Source organism: Phocoena sinus, chromosome 2 (genome assembly GCF_008692025.1).
Source record: "Phocoena sinus isolate mPhoSin1 chromosome 2, mPhoSin1.pri, whole genome shotgun sequence".
Classification (NCBI taxonomy): Eukaryota; Metazoa; Chordata; class Mammalia; order Artiodactyla; family Phocoenidae; genus Phocoena; species Phocoena sinus.
Window position 1 is genome coordinate 74,563,710 of NC_045764.1, and position 13,979 is coordinate 74,577,688.

At 43.4% G+C, this 13,979-nt stretch overlaps 1 protein-coding gene across 4 annotated transcripts in view; it reads left to right on the forward strand.

Annotated features, from left to right (window-relative positions):
- ANXA2 (annexin A2) overlaps positions 1 to 13,979 on the forward strand; it is a 44,816-nt gene that overhangs the window by 14,366 nt on the left and 16,471 nt on the right. For all 4 annotated transcript variants that reach the window (XR_004348448.1, XM_032622636.1, XM_032622635.1 and 1 more), the window contains exon 3: positions 1,262 to 1,361. Coding sequence is in view for 3 of the 4 variants with exons in the window: in XM_032622636.1 (XP_032478527.1) it covers positions 1,262 to 1,361 (100 nt within the window). In the remaining variant the exon portion in view is untranslated. The remainder of the gene's footprint in view (positions 1 to 1,261; positions 1,362 to 13,979) is intronic.

Consider the following 13,979-nt stretch of genomic DNA (forward strand, 5'->3'; position numbering starts at 1 on the left):
ACATTTTGTCCAGCCCTGAACTTAGATTTGTGGCTTTGTGCTAGGAGACATTTGGGAGGATGGCATCTTAGTTGTTTACCTGCACAGCCTCACTGCTAATAAATGCTGGGGTGCCTTGTAACGTGATGCGTGTGGGTGGAAAGGTAAGTCAGGGCAACTCAGTCTCCGACTATTCCCAGAAACTGAGCCTAGACGGAGTCATGATGTGATGGGAGGTGTGCAGTGTGGGGAGGCGGGGATGGGGAGCCTTGACGTTGAAGGCGGTGCAGTGGTGGATGGGTCCACTGGCCATCAGCCAACCTAAAGAACATTGTCAGTCCTGTTTTGTCTGTCCTTTGCTTTGCGACTGGATAGCAGGGAGGAGGAGAGCTGTAAGTGCATTTCAAAGGAGAGAAGTTAACACTCTGGAGAGGAGACCTGGTGTAGAATCATGCTGTTGTCCTTACCTCAGTCTGGGGTGGGGAGAGCTGGGGAGGGTCCATCAGATCTGGAAGGGTGATGGGCTTTGAAAAGCACCAGAAAGGAAGAACCCGTGGTTTAAAGGGCAGTGAGGAAAAAAAATACTAGGACGAGTAGTAGGCAGAGGGGATCGTGTTAAAGACAGCAGAGTGGAGGGTAGAGAGAGTAGAGAAAACAGGCGGAACCTGGCCGATACGAAGAGGATGTGGGCCATGTGGCCTGACCACCTTGGTTCCACAGCGGTGGCCAGAGGTGGGGGATGCAGGAAGAAGATTCTTGCCTCACTTACCTCATAGTCCGAGACAGGCAGGCAGGCATTCTACATTTGCTTTTTAAAGAATTGTGAGCTCAATGATATAGGCCAGTGGAAATTCACGTGCCTGTAGCAAAAACTTGGCTAAACCCACTTGTCATTCAGGCATTTCCACATTTCCAGCTTGTTTCAAATTTTGGCCAGCCCAGTTTCATGCTCTTCAAAGCCTTCCGCAAAGAAACAGGTGTTTTCAAGTGCCCAGCTTTGCGTTTTCCGCCTTTGAGCTTGCATGAAAAGTAAGATGAAATGTAGAAATAGATTTATCATATTCTAAACTAGTTGAGCCTTTGAAGAAGAATTCTCATTAGAAATAAGGAAGTTTCGTATCCTTTGTGTGATGGCATGTTAATATACTTACTGAGTTACCTAGCCTAAGAGTGATGCGAATTATTAAAAGAAACAATAGTAAAAAAAAAGGTTAGGAATTGACATTGCAACAAGAGGATTTTAAATATGTGTGATTGAAGTGTGTTTGTCTTCTAACCTCAGCACTCCACGCCTCCAAGTGCGTATGGGTCAGTCAAAGCATACACCAACTTTGATGCTGAGCGGGATGCTCTGAACATTGAGACAGCCATCAAGACTAAAGGTAGGCCATACACGTGTCCTCCTTGTCAAACACTGACCAAAGGGTTTTTAGTCTCTTTTCTTGAATCTTCATATATTGGTCATTTGAAATCGTCATCAAGCTTTAATGGAGCGATCGAAACCTACCCCACCCCATCCTTCTCTCCTTCGTTCCCCCTCTTTCTCCCTCCCTCCCTCCTCTCTTCGGAGAGAAGATTTAAAACATGAGAAACTAAATAACCGAATAGCATAGTGACGTGGAAATAGGCTTTAGCTGAGGGTCAGGAGGTCTGATCCCCTGGGTGTGTGCTTTGGGCTGAGCTCTTCACTTTGAGGCCTCACTGCCCCTTCTATAAGGAAGAATTTGGTCATGGTGATCCTAAATCCCCTTGAATTTTATTACATTTCTTGGAAAAATGCTGGGAACATTTTACTGCTTTGATCTCAGATTGATCTAATGAGTGAGAAATTCAGACTTCTTTTTTTTTTTTTTTTTTTTATTAGCTCCACAAGTTATTACGCCCCTCCTTAGGCCTGGAGCTTGGGTTTGAAGAGCTGTCGGGATGACTGTATTTCCTAGAGTTCCAGGATGAGTAAGAGAGGACAAGGAGGCATAAAAGCCTCTGTTCTGAAATAAAGCAGATAAAGCATTTAATTGGGTAAGAGTTGTTGAGCCAGGGCCTGTTCAGGTCATCGTGCTGTTTTCTGTATCCGCGAAAGCCAGCGTTCAGACTTCTTTGGCCTACGTTAACGACGCCTGTGCCCTTGGGGTTGCCCCATCCCCGGACCCTTGGAAACACTGTGGTTATCGTGGTGATGCTTGTGATTCACCACACTCTTTTCCCCTTTCGGACAAAGTGCTTCTTTTCATATGAGGCTAGATTGAGACTCGTATGTGATCCAGCAGCCAGAGCGGGTGCTTGTTCATCCCCTGCTGACGAGTTGTGGGACATGAGGATGATGGAGTGTTTTTACTTATTGACACATGCATACAATGCACATACGGGTCACTGAGAGACTGGGGACCTCAGTCAGGGTGACCTGGGGCCCTAAAATTGGCGTGTACATGTGTCCCCGTTATGCCGGCATATTTACTGATTGTGCCCCCTTTCGCCCTCCGAATTGTCTTATTTTGCAGGATAAATTGCATTGTCACTTTTCCTAGAACCCTTGGAAAAACTGGTGACTGTGTTTCCAGGGATAGGAAGGAGTGCAGAAAGATCCTTTACGTCCTGTGGTTCTAATAGGACATAGGTTTGCATCACTGGCCTCAAAGCAGCCTTCGTTTCCATGGGGACATTGTGGGCACCTCCCACTACGCGCGGCCTGGACAACTAACTGCCTTCAAAAAGCCATCTTTTTTGGTGCTTTTAAATGACCATACTTGTCAAAGGCCAGGCTGGGAAGTCAGGAAGTCACTAATCAGAAAATGAAACTAAAATCTGCAGGGCTTACCTCCCTGCAGTCAGTTCTACTTGGTGGAGCTCAGTGGATGAGAGCATATGTGTTCGTGGGTTCAAATCTTAGCTCTACCACTAATTTACTAGCTGTCTGACTCTGGGAAAACATTTAACTTTCTTAAGCCTCAGCTTCCTTACTGTAGAAGGAGGGCTAATGAAAGTTCCCACCTCACAGGGTTGTTGTGAAGTAGGAAGCACTTAGCATGGTGCCTGGCATATATATAATACTCAAAATATGTCATCTTAACACACACACACACACACACACACACACACACACACACACGCATGCAATCTGCTCTCCTAAAAACTCACCTTCTCACTATTTGAATGTGTCTGCATTCCTGGGGTTTCCCAACTAGCCATTGTAGAGATATAACGGAAGTTTAACAGTTAACTCATCTGACAAAGATGGTGCCTTTTACAAGCTTGAGACAAAGGCTGCTTTTATCCCTGCATGAGAAAGCTTTTAGCACACTGGAATGTAAAGATTGCACAAATGAACTCTGGTAACAGCTGAAACTCCCAGGGTAATAAAAATACCTTCAGGCGCTTTCTGAGTTAGAAAAATACTGTAGTTTCTAAGCAGAAACATCTGGAGGGCTAAGATCTGGATTCCTGCATTCCAGTTTGGTCAAGTGCAGATGACATCACCATTATTAGGGTTGCAGCTGCTTATTGAGTGCTGCTGATTATGGGCTGGCGTGGCACCAAGCACTTCAGGAACATTCTTCCTAGGTGAACTTCAGATTAGTCCTCTCGTGTAGGGTGCTGTCATCCCCATTTATGGCGGATATAATTTAGGATTAACATGCTCCAGGTCTCTTGGCTGTGGTTCACATAGGGGTTTTAACATGACTCTTTCCAGCCCCAGGGCTGTGCTCTCAAGCACCCCAGTGTTATGCTACCCACCTGCCAGGGTTGGACTTTTTACTTTGCCATGAGTTGTTTTCAGGCATGAGAACGTTTTCTAGCTGTGATTCTATGGGTATCAGATACATGTTATATTTGCGGGTCCAGCTTTTGGTCTCCTGTCTTCTTCTCTCCCAAACTTAATGCCCAGTGGGTCCCACTTAAGACTGCTTTTTATTATTTGTTTTTGATGCCTAGTGATTTTAAAGAGTAACTGATTATTCTTGAGTTAAGTCTGTTGGTCCTTTAAAATAGTTTCTAGATTGTTGGTATATTTAGAACCTTAAATCCTTCTAGGAAACTCGAGAGGAAAGACTATGATAGCTATACAGAGCTTAGAGTTGTAACAAAGATTTTATTATCAGCATTGGTTATTACTTTTTTTTAACATCTTTATTGGAGTATAATTGCTTTACAATGGTGTGTCAGTTTCTGCTTTATAACAAAGTGAATCTGTTATACATACACATATGTCCCCATATCTCTTCCCTCTTGCATCTCGGTTCCTCCCACCCTCCCTATCCCACCCCCCTAGGTGGTCACAAAGCACTGAGCTGATCTCCCTGTGCTGTATCAGCATTGGTTATGATGGTGACAAACCTAGATCCATCTTCTAGTTGGAGAGTGACTTAGTACATTATGGTAACTGCCTTTATATTGTATAGAATGTCTGTAGAATGTCACCAAGACATGAAAAGTAAAGTTTGTAAACAATTTTTTTACATTGTTATTGAGATACAATTCACATCTCATACAATTCACCTTTATAAAATGTACAATTCAGTCTTTTTTAGTAGATTCACTGAACTGTGCAACCATCACCACAGTCAATTTTGGAACACTCATATTTCACCGTAAATGTGTCCGTTGCGTAGGAAATGGACATAAAATAGTATATACAGTATGATGATACCACCACAATTTTTTTTTATGTCAGAAAGAAAGATAAAAGGCATTATTAACTGATATATAGAATTATGGGTAATTGATTCTTTTCCTGTGTTTTCGGTATATTCTGTTTTTTCCAATTTTTCTGTGGTGACATGTATTACCTTCATAACGGAAAGCAGTAAACTAAATTAAAAACAAAAATGAAGTCATCGTAGTTGAACAACATGGGTTTGAACTGTGTGGGTCCACTTACACGTGGAGGTTTTTCAACGCTAAGTACTACGGTGCTACGCGGTCAGAGGTTGGTTGAATCCACAGATATGGAACTGAGGATAAGGAGGGCCGACTATAAATTATATGTGGATTTTCAGCTGTTGGGGGTGTTGGCACCCCAAACCCTCCAGTTGTTCGAGGGTCAGCTGTAGTTGGGAAACTCACATCCCTTTTGGTTTTTTCTCCTTCCCCTTGATCTTTTTAGATACTAACACTAGTTTAAAAAAAATGAGCTAATTAAGATCTTACCTTCCCTTTTAGAATGCCTTTCACTTTAAGTGTAATTAGGAAGCTCATGCCCCACGTTAACTGGCTCCTTCTCAAACCCTTTTCCAGGAGAATACAATGCAAATTAATTGGTGTTTCCCTGACATCCAAGGAAACAGGGTAAACCTCAAACGCTGACACAAAGCCAAGGGACCGTGAAAAGATGACCCTCTGGGCTTCCCCTCTCAGGGTAGCCCAGGTGTGTGTGCACAATGTGCGGAGTGTAGAGCATGCTGGGTATTACCTGTACTGCCTGATGTATGTCTGCTTCCCTATCCGAGTACTCGCAGGCAGAAGGGCTGTGAGCAAGTCAGCTGTGGCCTAGGGTTACTCACTGCTCTTAAACCCAAGGATTGCACACCGAGGCAGGCCTGCAGTGGGGAGAGTTAGGAGGGGCAGACCTGGGTGAGATCTATAGGCTGGTGCTGCCTAGACTGGTCAGAAGGCCCCAAAACAGCTCTTATCCCTCCCTTCTCCTCTGCCCTTATCTCTCACCTGGGCTGCTAGGGCATTTGTCCTTATTTATTTATAAAATATTTATTTATCTGGTTGTGCCGGGTCTTAGTTGCTGCAGGTGGGCTCCTTAGTTGTGGCACGTGAACTCTTAGTTGTGGCATGCATGTGAGATCTAGTTCCCTGACCCGGGCCCCCTGCATTGGGAGTGCGGAGTCTTACCCACTGCGCCACCAGGGAAGTCCCTGTCCTTATTTTTACGGGCTTCCTTGCCTCATCCATTGCAGATTCTCTGTCTGGCTTCATCTCCAGGCTATTCGGTGCCACAGACAGAGCCTTTGCTCTCTCGGGAGTGTGCAGCCCGCTTCTAGTGTGAGTGTTGGCGCACTTCTGACATCCAGGCAGTTCCCACTCATCTTGGCCCGAGCTGGTGCACCACCTCTTCTCCGAGCTTTCTCTAAGTGGGAGGCAGAATCATTTATTCCTTGATTTGTGTCTCATGATACTTTCATCTCATTTATAGCTCTTGCCACATTGTGTTATAGTTATTTATCTATGGGTTTGTCTCTCCCACCAGAAAGTGAGCTCCTTGAGGGAGCTCCTTGAGGGCAACAACTTTATTTCATTAAACTTTTCTAATGCCCAGGCCCCTGGGATCATGTGAAAAAGTACATATTTAACCTGAATAGTAGTGAAAATGTACACAGATACCAGCATACAGGTGAGTGCAGAGTCAGGTTATATGGCTGGCAAGAGAAGGCAGCAGAAGGCAGTTCCAGAATCCGGACCATATCCCCGAAGGATTAACAGTCCCCTAGTAAGCTTTGATCCTTTTTTCCAAAATGAATTTAGCTCACACTTGTAAGTTTGCTTTGGTTTTGGTTTGAAGGGATCTCAGTGCTCCCTGAGCATGTCACCTAAACCAAATGGATGATTGCTTTGTGTATGCTCTGGCTTGAGGTAGGCTCTGCAATTACTTACCTTAATTAATGTCTAGTTAGAAACTGAATAAAGCCATGCAAAAGTAGTAATATTGCTTAATTAACAAGAGGTTTCTGAGACTTAAATCTGTAGGAGTCTCTTGGTCTAGCTTGGCCTTGGGTTAAATATATACTGCAGAGTGTACAACACAGCTGTGAATGGTTTACCATATGGGTCCAAATAACTAGAAAGGAAAGTCAGCTAAATTAGAAAAGGATGAATCTAGACTACATAAAATAGATTGTAATTAGAAGCAGCACAACCCCAGAGTTATTGTAAGTGCCAATAAACTGGTACAGCTTCGGTCTCTCTCTGGAAGGGGAGGGTAATGAATTGCCCTGTCATTATTGCCAGTTTTGATTTTAGCAGTATTTGTGTTCTCCGGAAGGGGTGCAGAAGCGGGTGATTTTTCCCTCCCTCATAAGCACAAGTATAGAAGCATAACGGCAACAAGTTTCTGCGCTTATTTTTTTTCTTATACTTTGGAAATGAAGCTGCTTAAGATTTCCAGCATGGCCGAAAGACTTAACATCCCATGGCAGTGGGAAGCAAGCCAGGATGTGTATTTTTGGTTTCACCTGCACACCTGGAGGTATATTCATTTAGCTGAGACAGCAATGAGGAATGTATTTTTTTTTTTGCGGTACGCGGGCCTCTCACTGTTGTGGCCTCTCCCGTTGCGGAGCACAGGCTCCGGACGCGCAGGCCCAGCGGCCGTGGCTCACGGGCCCAGCCGCTCCGCGGCACGTGGGATCTTCCCGGACCGGGGCACCAACCCGTGTCCCCTGCATCGGCAGGCGGACTCTCAACCACTGAGCCACCAGGGAAGACCAGGAATGTATTCTCTTGAAGATGCCAGGAGGCAGATTGGCTCTGAAAAGTAGCTTCTCTCCCACGGGAGCGGCATCGGAGGTGTGGGCCCAAACTCAGAACCCCCACGCCTGAGTGTGAGCAGGCTTGTGGGAAAGGCCTTTCTGCCCCACGTAGCCCAGGGCCTTCTCACTCTAACCATCCTGGAAGTGAACAGGAGGGAACAAAACCTTCCCGTTGATGAGGACTTTCCTTTTGTGTTCAAGCTCACTTTAGACTGAATTCTCATCTTACAGCACTGCTGGGAACAAAGAGGGACCAGTGCTGAGTCACAGCCACCTTTACTCTGGGCACAGATTTTCTGATTTTTTTCAAGATGATCATTGTCTACTCGGGTAGGTAGATGCCAGACTCATGCCAAGGAGCCTGTGAAACATGGGTGAAGGAGTCCCTGGTGCCTTTCTCATTGTAGGCATCGGCTGTGTTGCCTGCCTGTCAGCCTTTTTTTTTCTGTAAAAAATGGTTACCTCTTTTCCATGAGGAAATCCGAATACCGGTGATACCCAGGGACGATGGAAGTCACCACGTTCAGGTGTCAGCAGTGCTGAGACAATAACTAGTAACTTCTCTGTCAGCTGAGTTCAGGGCGGGTATCAGTTTCTTTCACATCTGTTCAGATTTTTTTACTTTCTGACTCAGGAAGCTGGTAGAGCAACAGGGCACAAATTGGTGCTTTCATTTTATGCATAACCCTTCATTTGCAATTTTATTTGATTTCGATCTTCAGTAGTGGCCTTTGTGTTTTCCTGCTGGTCCTGTAGAGTATCTCAGAAATGTAATTATGCACAGAAGGCAGACAGGGTTCCAGATTATTAAAATACCCCAGTGGGATTACCAAGGAGACTGTACTTAAATCCTTTCTAAGGGACTCAGCTGAGGTGAGACCAGAGCAGAATGGAAATAGAAGAAATTTGATTTCTGGGCCCAATCCTCTTCTTAGGCACTTAGCTAAACCACGCTTTCCTTGAGTCGGGCCAGGCAGCACCGTGGCAGATGGTGGGAAGGGTACTTTGGGCAACAGTGTGTGTGTGAGTGTCTCTGTGCGTGCATGTGTTTCTCTGTCTCTAAAATCACTCTTACTGGCATTTTAGGCTCCCACTGAGTTATGAATGGCTATTTCCAGGAAAGAGTCTTCTAGCTCTTTCTCTTGAAAAAAACCTCAGTTGGGTTAGCTCAGTGGCCACGCATTGTTACTGGGTGGCAAATCATTATCTACGGATTATTCAATGGGTGTACATTTGTATGGTCTAAAGAGTAAGTCCAGTTCTGTAGACAAAAAGACACGTTACTGTCTCCAGTCCTTTTTAGTAGCAAGATGGAGGAGTGTGGTATAAAGACGTACCAAATTATAATTCAGAAAGGTACAAACATGACTCATAGAGATATAGGATAAACACATGGCAAACATTTAATTCATTGAGATAGGGCTGGTTAAAAGGGAAATTTGAGAGTCTAGGTGTTTATAGACACTGAGGAAAGAATGTTGGAAGAAGATTGCTAGGCTGGATACAAGGCCGTTAATGTCCTTCAGGGCACTGAAGCCATAATCTTGGGGGGGCTATCCTTTCTACTGGACCAAAATCTACAAGTTAACACATAACCCCATAGAGCCTATGCCATAATCAGTAGTGCGTAGCAAGTTGAGTGAGAGCGTGCCCTGGAGAAACAGTCTTGGATGGGCCTTTTAGCCACACTGGGAAGACATGTTCCCTTCCTTTTGCCTTATTTTCAAGTTTTGGATTATTTTGTGTAATAGGAGGCAGAATAGCCCAACGTAGATATTTAATCCTGGTTTGAATCCCAGCTCTGCAAGTGACTTGCTTGTGTGACCTTGGGTGAGTCCTCGTCTTTTCCTCATTGGTACAATGGGGATGACACTAACACCCATCGCACATGGACACGATGACAATTGCAAGAGAGCTTTGTACAAAGCACCTTGTAAAATGCCTGGCATGTAGGTACTCAGTGAATGGTTGATACTATCAATATTATAATAAAATAAAACCCATGGGTCTGTGCCTTCTGCTCTCTCTGTGGCCTGCCTGTGACCTTGTTGTAAAGATGATTTCTGAGGTTTGATACTGATATGCCCAGTAACCTAAGCCAAGTCCCAGTTTTACCTATGATCTAGATAAGGAGCGGATCTGGGCAGTTTTCCTTTATCTTCTAACTAGTCAGTCAGCCCTGCCTGGAGGGCCTCCTGAGTCCTTTATCAAACAAAATGAAATCTGTTCTCTCTGTGCAGTCAGTGTGCCTTGGCAGATGTGAGTCAGCATCCCGTTCAGAATGGCCTCTTGGTTCCTGGCCATGAACAGTAAAGATGCACATTTTCCATGCAGTGCCAGATGTGGAGTTGACTTGGGGTTTCCACCCGCAGAGAGGAGGAGACTCCAGGAGGCCCATTTTGTGGGTTTGGATTCAGCCGTTATTTTAGACTGCAAGTGTTCTTTGTTTTAAAACTATGGCTGATGTTTTAGGAACCCACGACCCCAGAGTTTTCTATGTGAGCCCTGCTGTCAGCGGTGCCTTCCCATGGCATCACTTGCTGGAACTGTGGCTTCAGGTGACTAGCACTTAGAACAGGGACTGATTTTTTTCAGATGCCCCGGAGTGTGGGAAGCATTTTTGTAGTTAGCTGATAAGATTAGTTGGCCATTTTCATTCAAGCTTAAAAACTTTCCTGCTGCTTTCCATCAGGAGCCAGATAAATTTGTGTCTTAGTTCCTCACCAGTCTTGAAAATCTTAACTTCTGTTAGTGTTGAAAAGACATTGAATGTCCATCAACAGAGGATTGGATAAAGATGTGGTACATACATACAATGGAATATTACTCAGCCATAAAAAAGAATGAGATAATGCCATTTGCAGCAACATGGGTGGACCTAGAGATTATCATACTAAGTGAAGTAAGTCAGAGAAAGACAAGTATCATATGGTATCACTTATATGTAGACTCTAAAAAGATGATACAAGTGAACTTATTTACAAAACAGAAACAGACTCACAAGCCTTCGAAAGTAAACTTACAGTTACCAAAGGGGAAAGGTTGGGGGGAGGGATAAATTAGGAGGTTGGGATTAACATATACACACTACTATATATAAAATAGATAATCAGCAAGGACCTACTGTATGGCACAGAGAACTCTATTACGTATTCTATAATAACCTATATGGGAAAAGAATCTGAAAAAGAATGGATATATGTATATAAATATGTATAACTGAATCACTTTGCTGTACACCTGAAACACAACATTGTAAATTAACTATACTCCAGCGTAGAATAAAAATTAAATTTAAAAAAGGCATTAAAAAAAAATCTGCCTGAATCACAGAATTTACTGTGTTCTCATCCACATTCTATGGGATCCTGCACCCATGTCATTGTTTCCCAATGTGAGGCTTTGCTTGGATTACTTTGTGACCTGTATCAAACACAAGAGGAAGGGGATGGGAAAATAGGCATTATTCACATTTATTGTTTTCTTTATGCGTTTGCTTCATCCACGCAGTTTCTTTTCGACCCTGGGCCCCTTCCCTCAGCAGACACTTCCCTTCGCACTGGCACAGGAGAGATCGGAAAGTGCAAATCCAGAGGGGCAGAGCCTCATCTGCCGGCGTCTGCACCTGTGTTAACCTTGTTTAAATGTAAAGCTTTCCTGGTGTACTGGCACTTGCTGTGCATTTGTTGACGGTGATTGTGCTGACATAGGTAGCTGAACACTCAGCCCTCATCCTTCAGCTGCATCCTGGGCAGGAGTGGTGAGTCACCGGATGACCCTTGCAGCTTCAACCTGGACTGGACTATTTTCTACAGGAATAAACCGTCTCACCAGTTATGATGCCAGGTCGAGAGGAAGCAGCACTGTTCTGAAGATAAGATGGTGAAATCCCACCGGCAGATGTGTGCATTCTGGGGTTCCAGCACAGGACGTGCCTTACGTGGCTTTGAGCAGGCCATTGATCCTGGGCGCTCTGATTTATTTTCCTCTTTCTAGTTCAATTTGAAACTTGCGCACAGTGGTATGGGAGGAACAGCTGATGCAGGTGAGGCCCTCGGAAGGAGGAGGGGGCTTCCACTGGTAGAAATAGTCTCCATTTACTTTCTTTGTAGTTGCTGGCATTAGCATTTGTGCAATGTATCAGATATTTCATTGGTAAGGGGTCCCAGCATGCTCGATGCTGCATCGCAGCGGTCTGTTTGTTTGGTCAGTAATTTAGGTAAAATACACTTAGACGCCTTCAGGCTCTAGTTGTTGCTGAGTCCTAGGTGAGATTCAGGTTAACCGCCCAGGCTCTTTACGGGGATTTCCAGTAACTGGATTGTATTCTGACTCTGTTGGCTGAATGCTAAGCTGCTATGAACAGAAAGGTTCATTGTTTGGTTGCTAAGAGAGGTTTGTTTCAATGAGTAAGAGCATGGGACTGCACTGAAGTTTGTGGAGTGAGCTCTTTTCAGGTGTTATTTCTTACCAGGGTTGTTTGAACCAAAGGTAAGCATTTCTTTCCCTAAAATTGTAGTTGACCCTGCACCTGACAGAAGCAGTTGGTAGAAGCGATTTAATAGTCTTATACACAGGCAGATTTCCAACGACCTTTCCACTTCCCACCCATGCTTTTCCATCTCTGTTGCCGATTCTCAAATAAAGAATCACCAGGGAGCTGGTTGAAATGCTGCTTCCCAGGTCCAAAGTCCACAAGAGTCTTTAATCATATCTCAGAGGGCAGGGAGGCCCAGGGAGCTGTGTTTTTTTTTAATTTTCTTTAATTTTTTAAATTGAAGTACAGTTGATTTACAATATTATATTAGTTTCAGGTATATAGCTTAGTGATTTGGTATTTTTGCAAATTATACTCCATTATAGGTTATTACAAGATAATGGCTATAATTCCCTGTGCTGTACGGTATATCCTTGTTGCTTATCTATTTTATACCTTTTTTTTTTTTTTTTGGCCGTACGTGGGACTCTCACTGCTGTGGCCTCTCCCACTGCGGAGCACAGGCTCCGGACGCGCAAGCCCAGCGGCCATGGCTCACGGGCCCAGCTGCTCTGCGGCATGTGGGATCTTCCCAGACCGGGGCACGAACCCGTGTCCCCTGCATCGGCAGGCGGACTCTCAACCACTGCGCCACGAGGGGAGCCCTATACCGTCATTTTAAATGTCTGTATATTATCCCACTATAAGGACAAAAACATTTATTTAATCAATCTACTATTAGACATTTTCCCCCTTTATTTTTTGCCAAAATAAGCATCTTTGAGACGATCTCATATTCAGCAGTTGGGTTTCTACGTTGACACTGGCTACTCTGAAAATCAGAGCTAAAGGTGTAAATGCTGCAGTTAAGGTAACTAACGTATTGGTATGAATTCACTTAAAAATGAGTATGTAAATACAAAAATGTTACTTATTTTTATACCCAGAAATTCTAACTTTCTGCTTTTTGATCTTTCTAACACACTTGAGAGTTTAGAATACCTTCTTTGTAAGTCTGCTCATTGCCTCTGTCTCAGAGCATTAGCGTTCTGACCTTTCTGTTGCTTTGGAACTCCTGATTTCCTATAGGCTGGGCTGTTCGCAGTTCACGTGTGACCCTGGAGGCTTAACCACTCTGCTCTTTCTCACTCAGGAATTACCTATCCAGTTACGGCAAAGACTTCTTTTTATTAAACAAAGTTCATAATCAGTCAGGAGAGAGACCTTTCACTTTCTGAATTCTTAAAATAGTGCTTCCTTAAGTTAAATGGCATGTTAAGAGTATTTCTGATATAAAATTGCACACTTTCAGATACCAGAAGGCATTGCTTATCTTTGTAAATACACATGTTCCAATTAAAATAGGTACTCAAATATTTTGGTGGCACTTCAAAACTCCCAGTTTAGATTTAGATTAAAACATTATTCTTTTTAATAAAGTTACAAAATTGATTATTAAAATTGCCTATTGAATATTAAAAGCAGTGGAACATTTATTTTCCTTACAAAACAATTTAGTCTTCTGTAAGTAGGACTGTATTAATCAATTATGCTATTAAAATACAACTGCCATATTAAATCTGACTCATTTGTCATGACATTTTATATAATTATAGAAATTGTACTTAGCTGCTTATATAGCCATAATCCTGCAATAAATATAAATAATTGTCTCTATTAATTCAGGTCGCGGTTACTGTCCATTAAAACCTCAGTTAAATGGTAATTTGGGGACCTTCATTTAAAATCTTTCTAAATCTTTGTTGTTCCATGTGACTGCCAAAGCCCCACAAATGCACCTCCTACTGTTGAGTCTAGAAACCCAATTTATGAATGAAATAGTTTTGTTTTTTTTTTTTTAATACAGATACTTTAAAAGGTCCATTTAGACTTGAGGTTTGAGGCTGTTAGGAAAAACAGAAAAGAGGGTATACATGTTGGGTGGAGGGTGCTGACAAAAAGAAAGAAAACATCTTAATGTCTTGGCATTTCACTTTAGGGACTAATATATACATTTCAGGTTGAAAAAATGCTTAAAACCTTCTATGTAA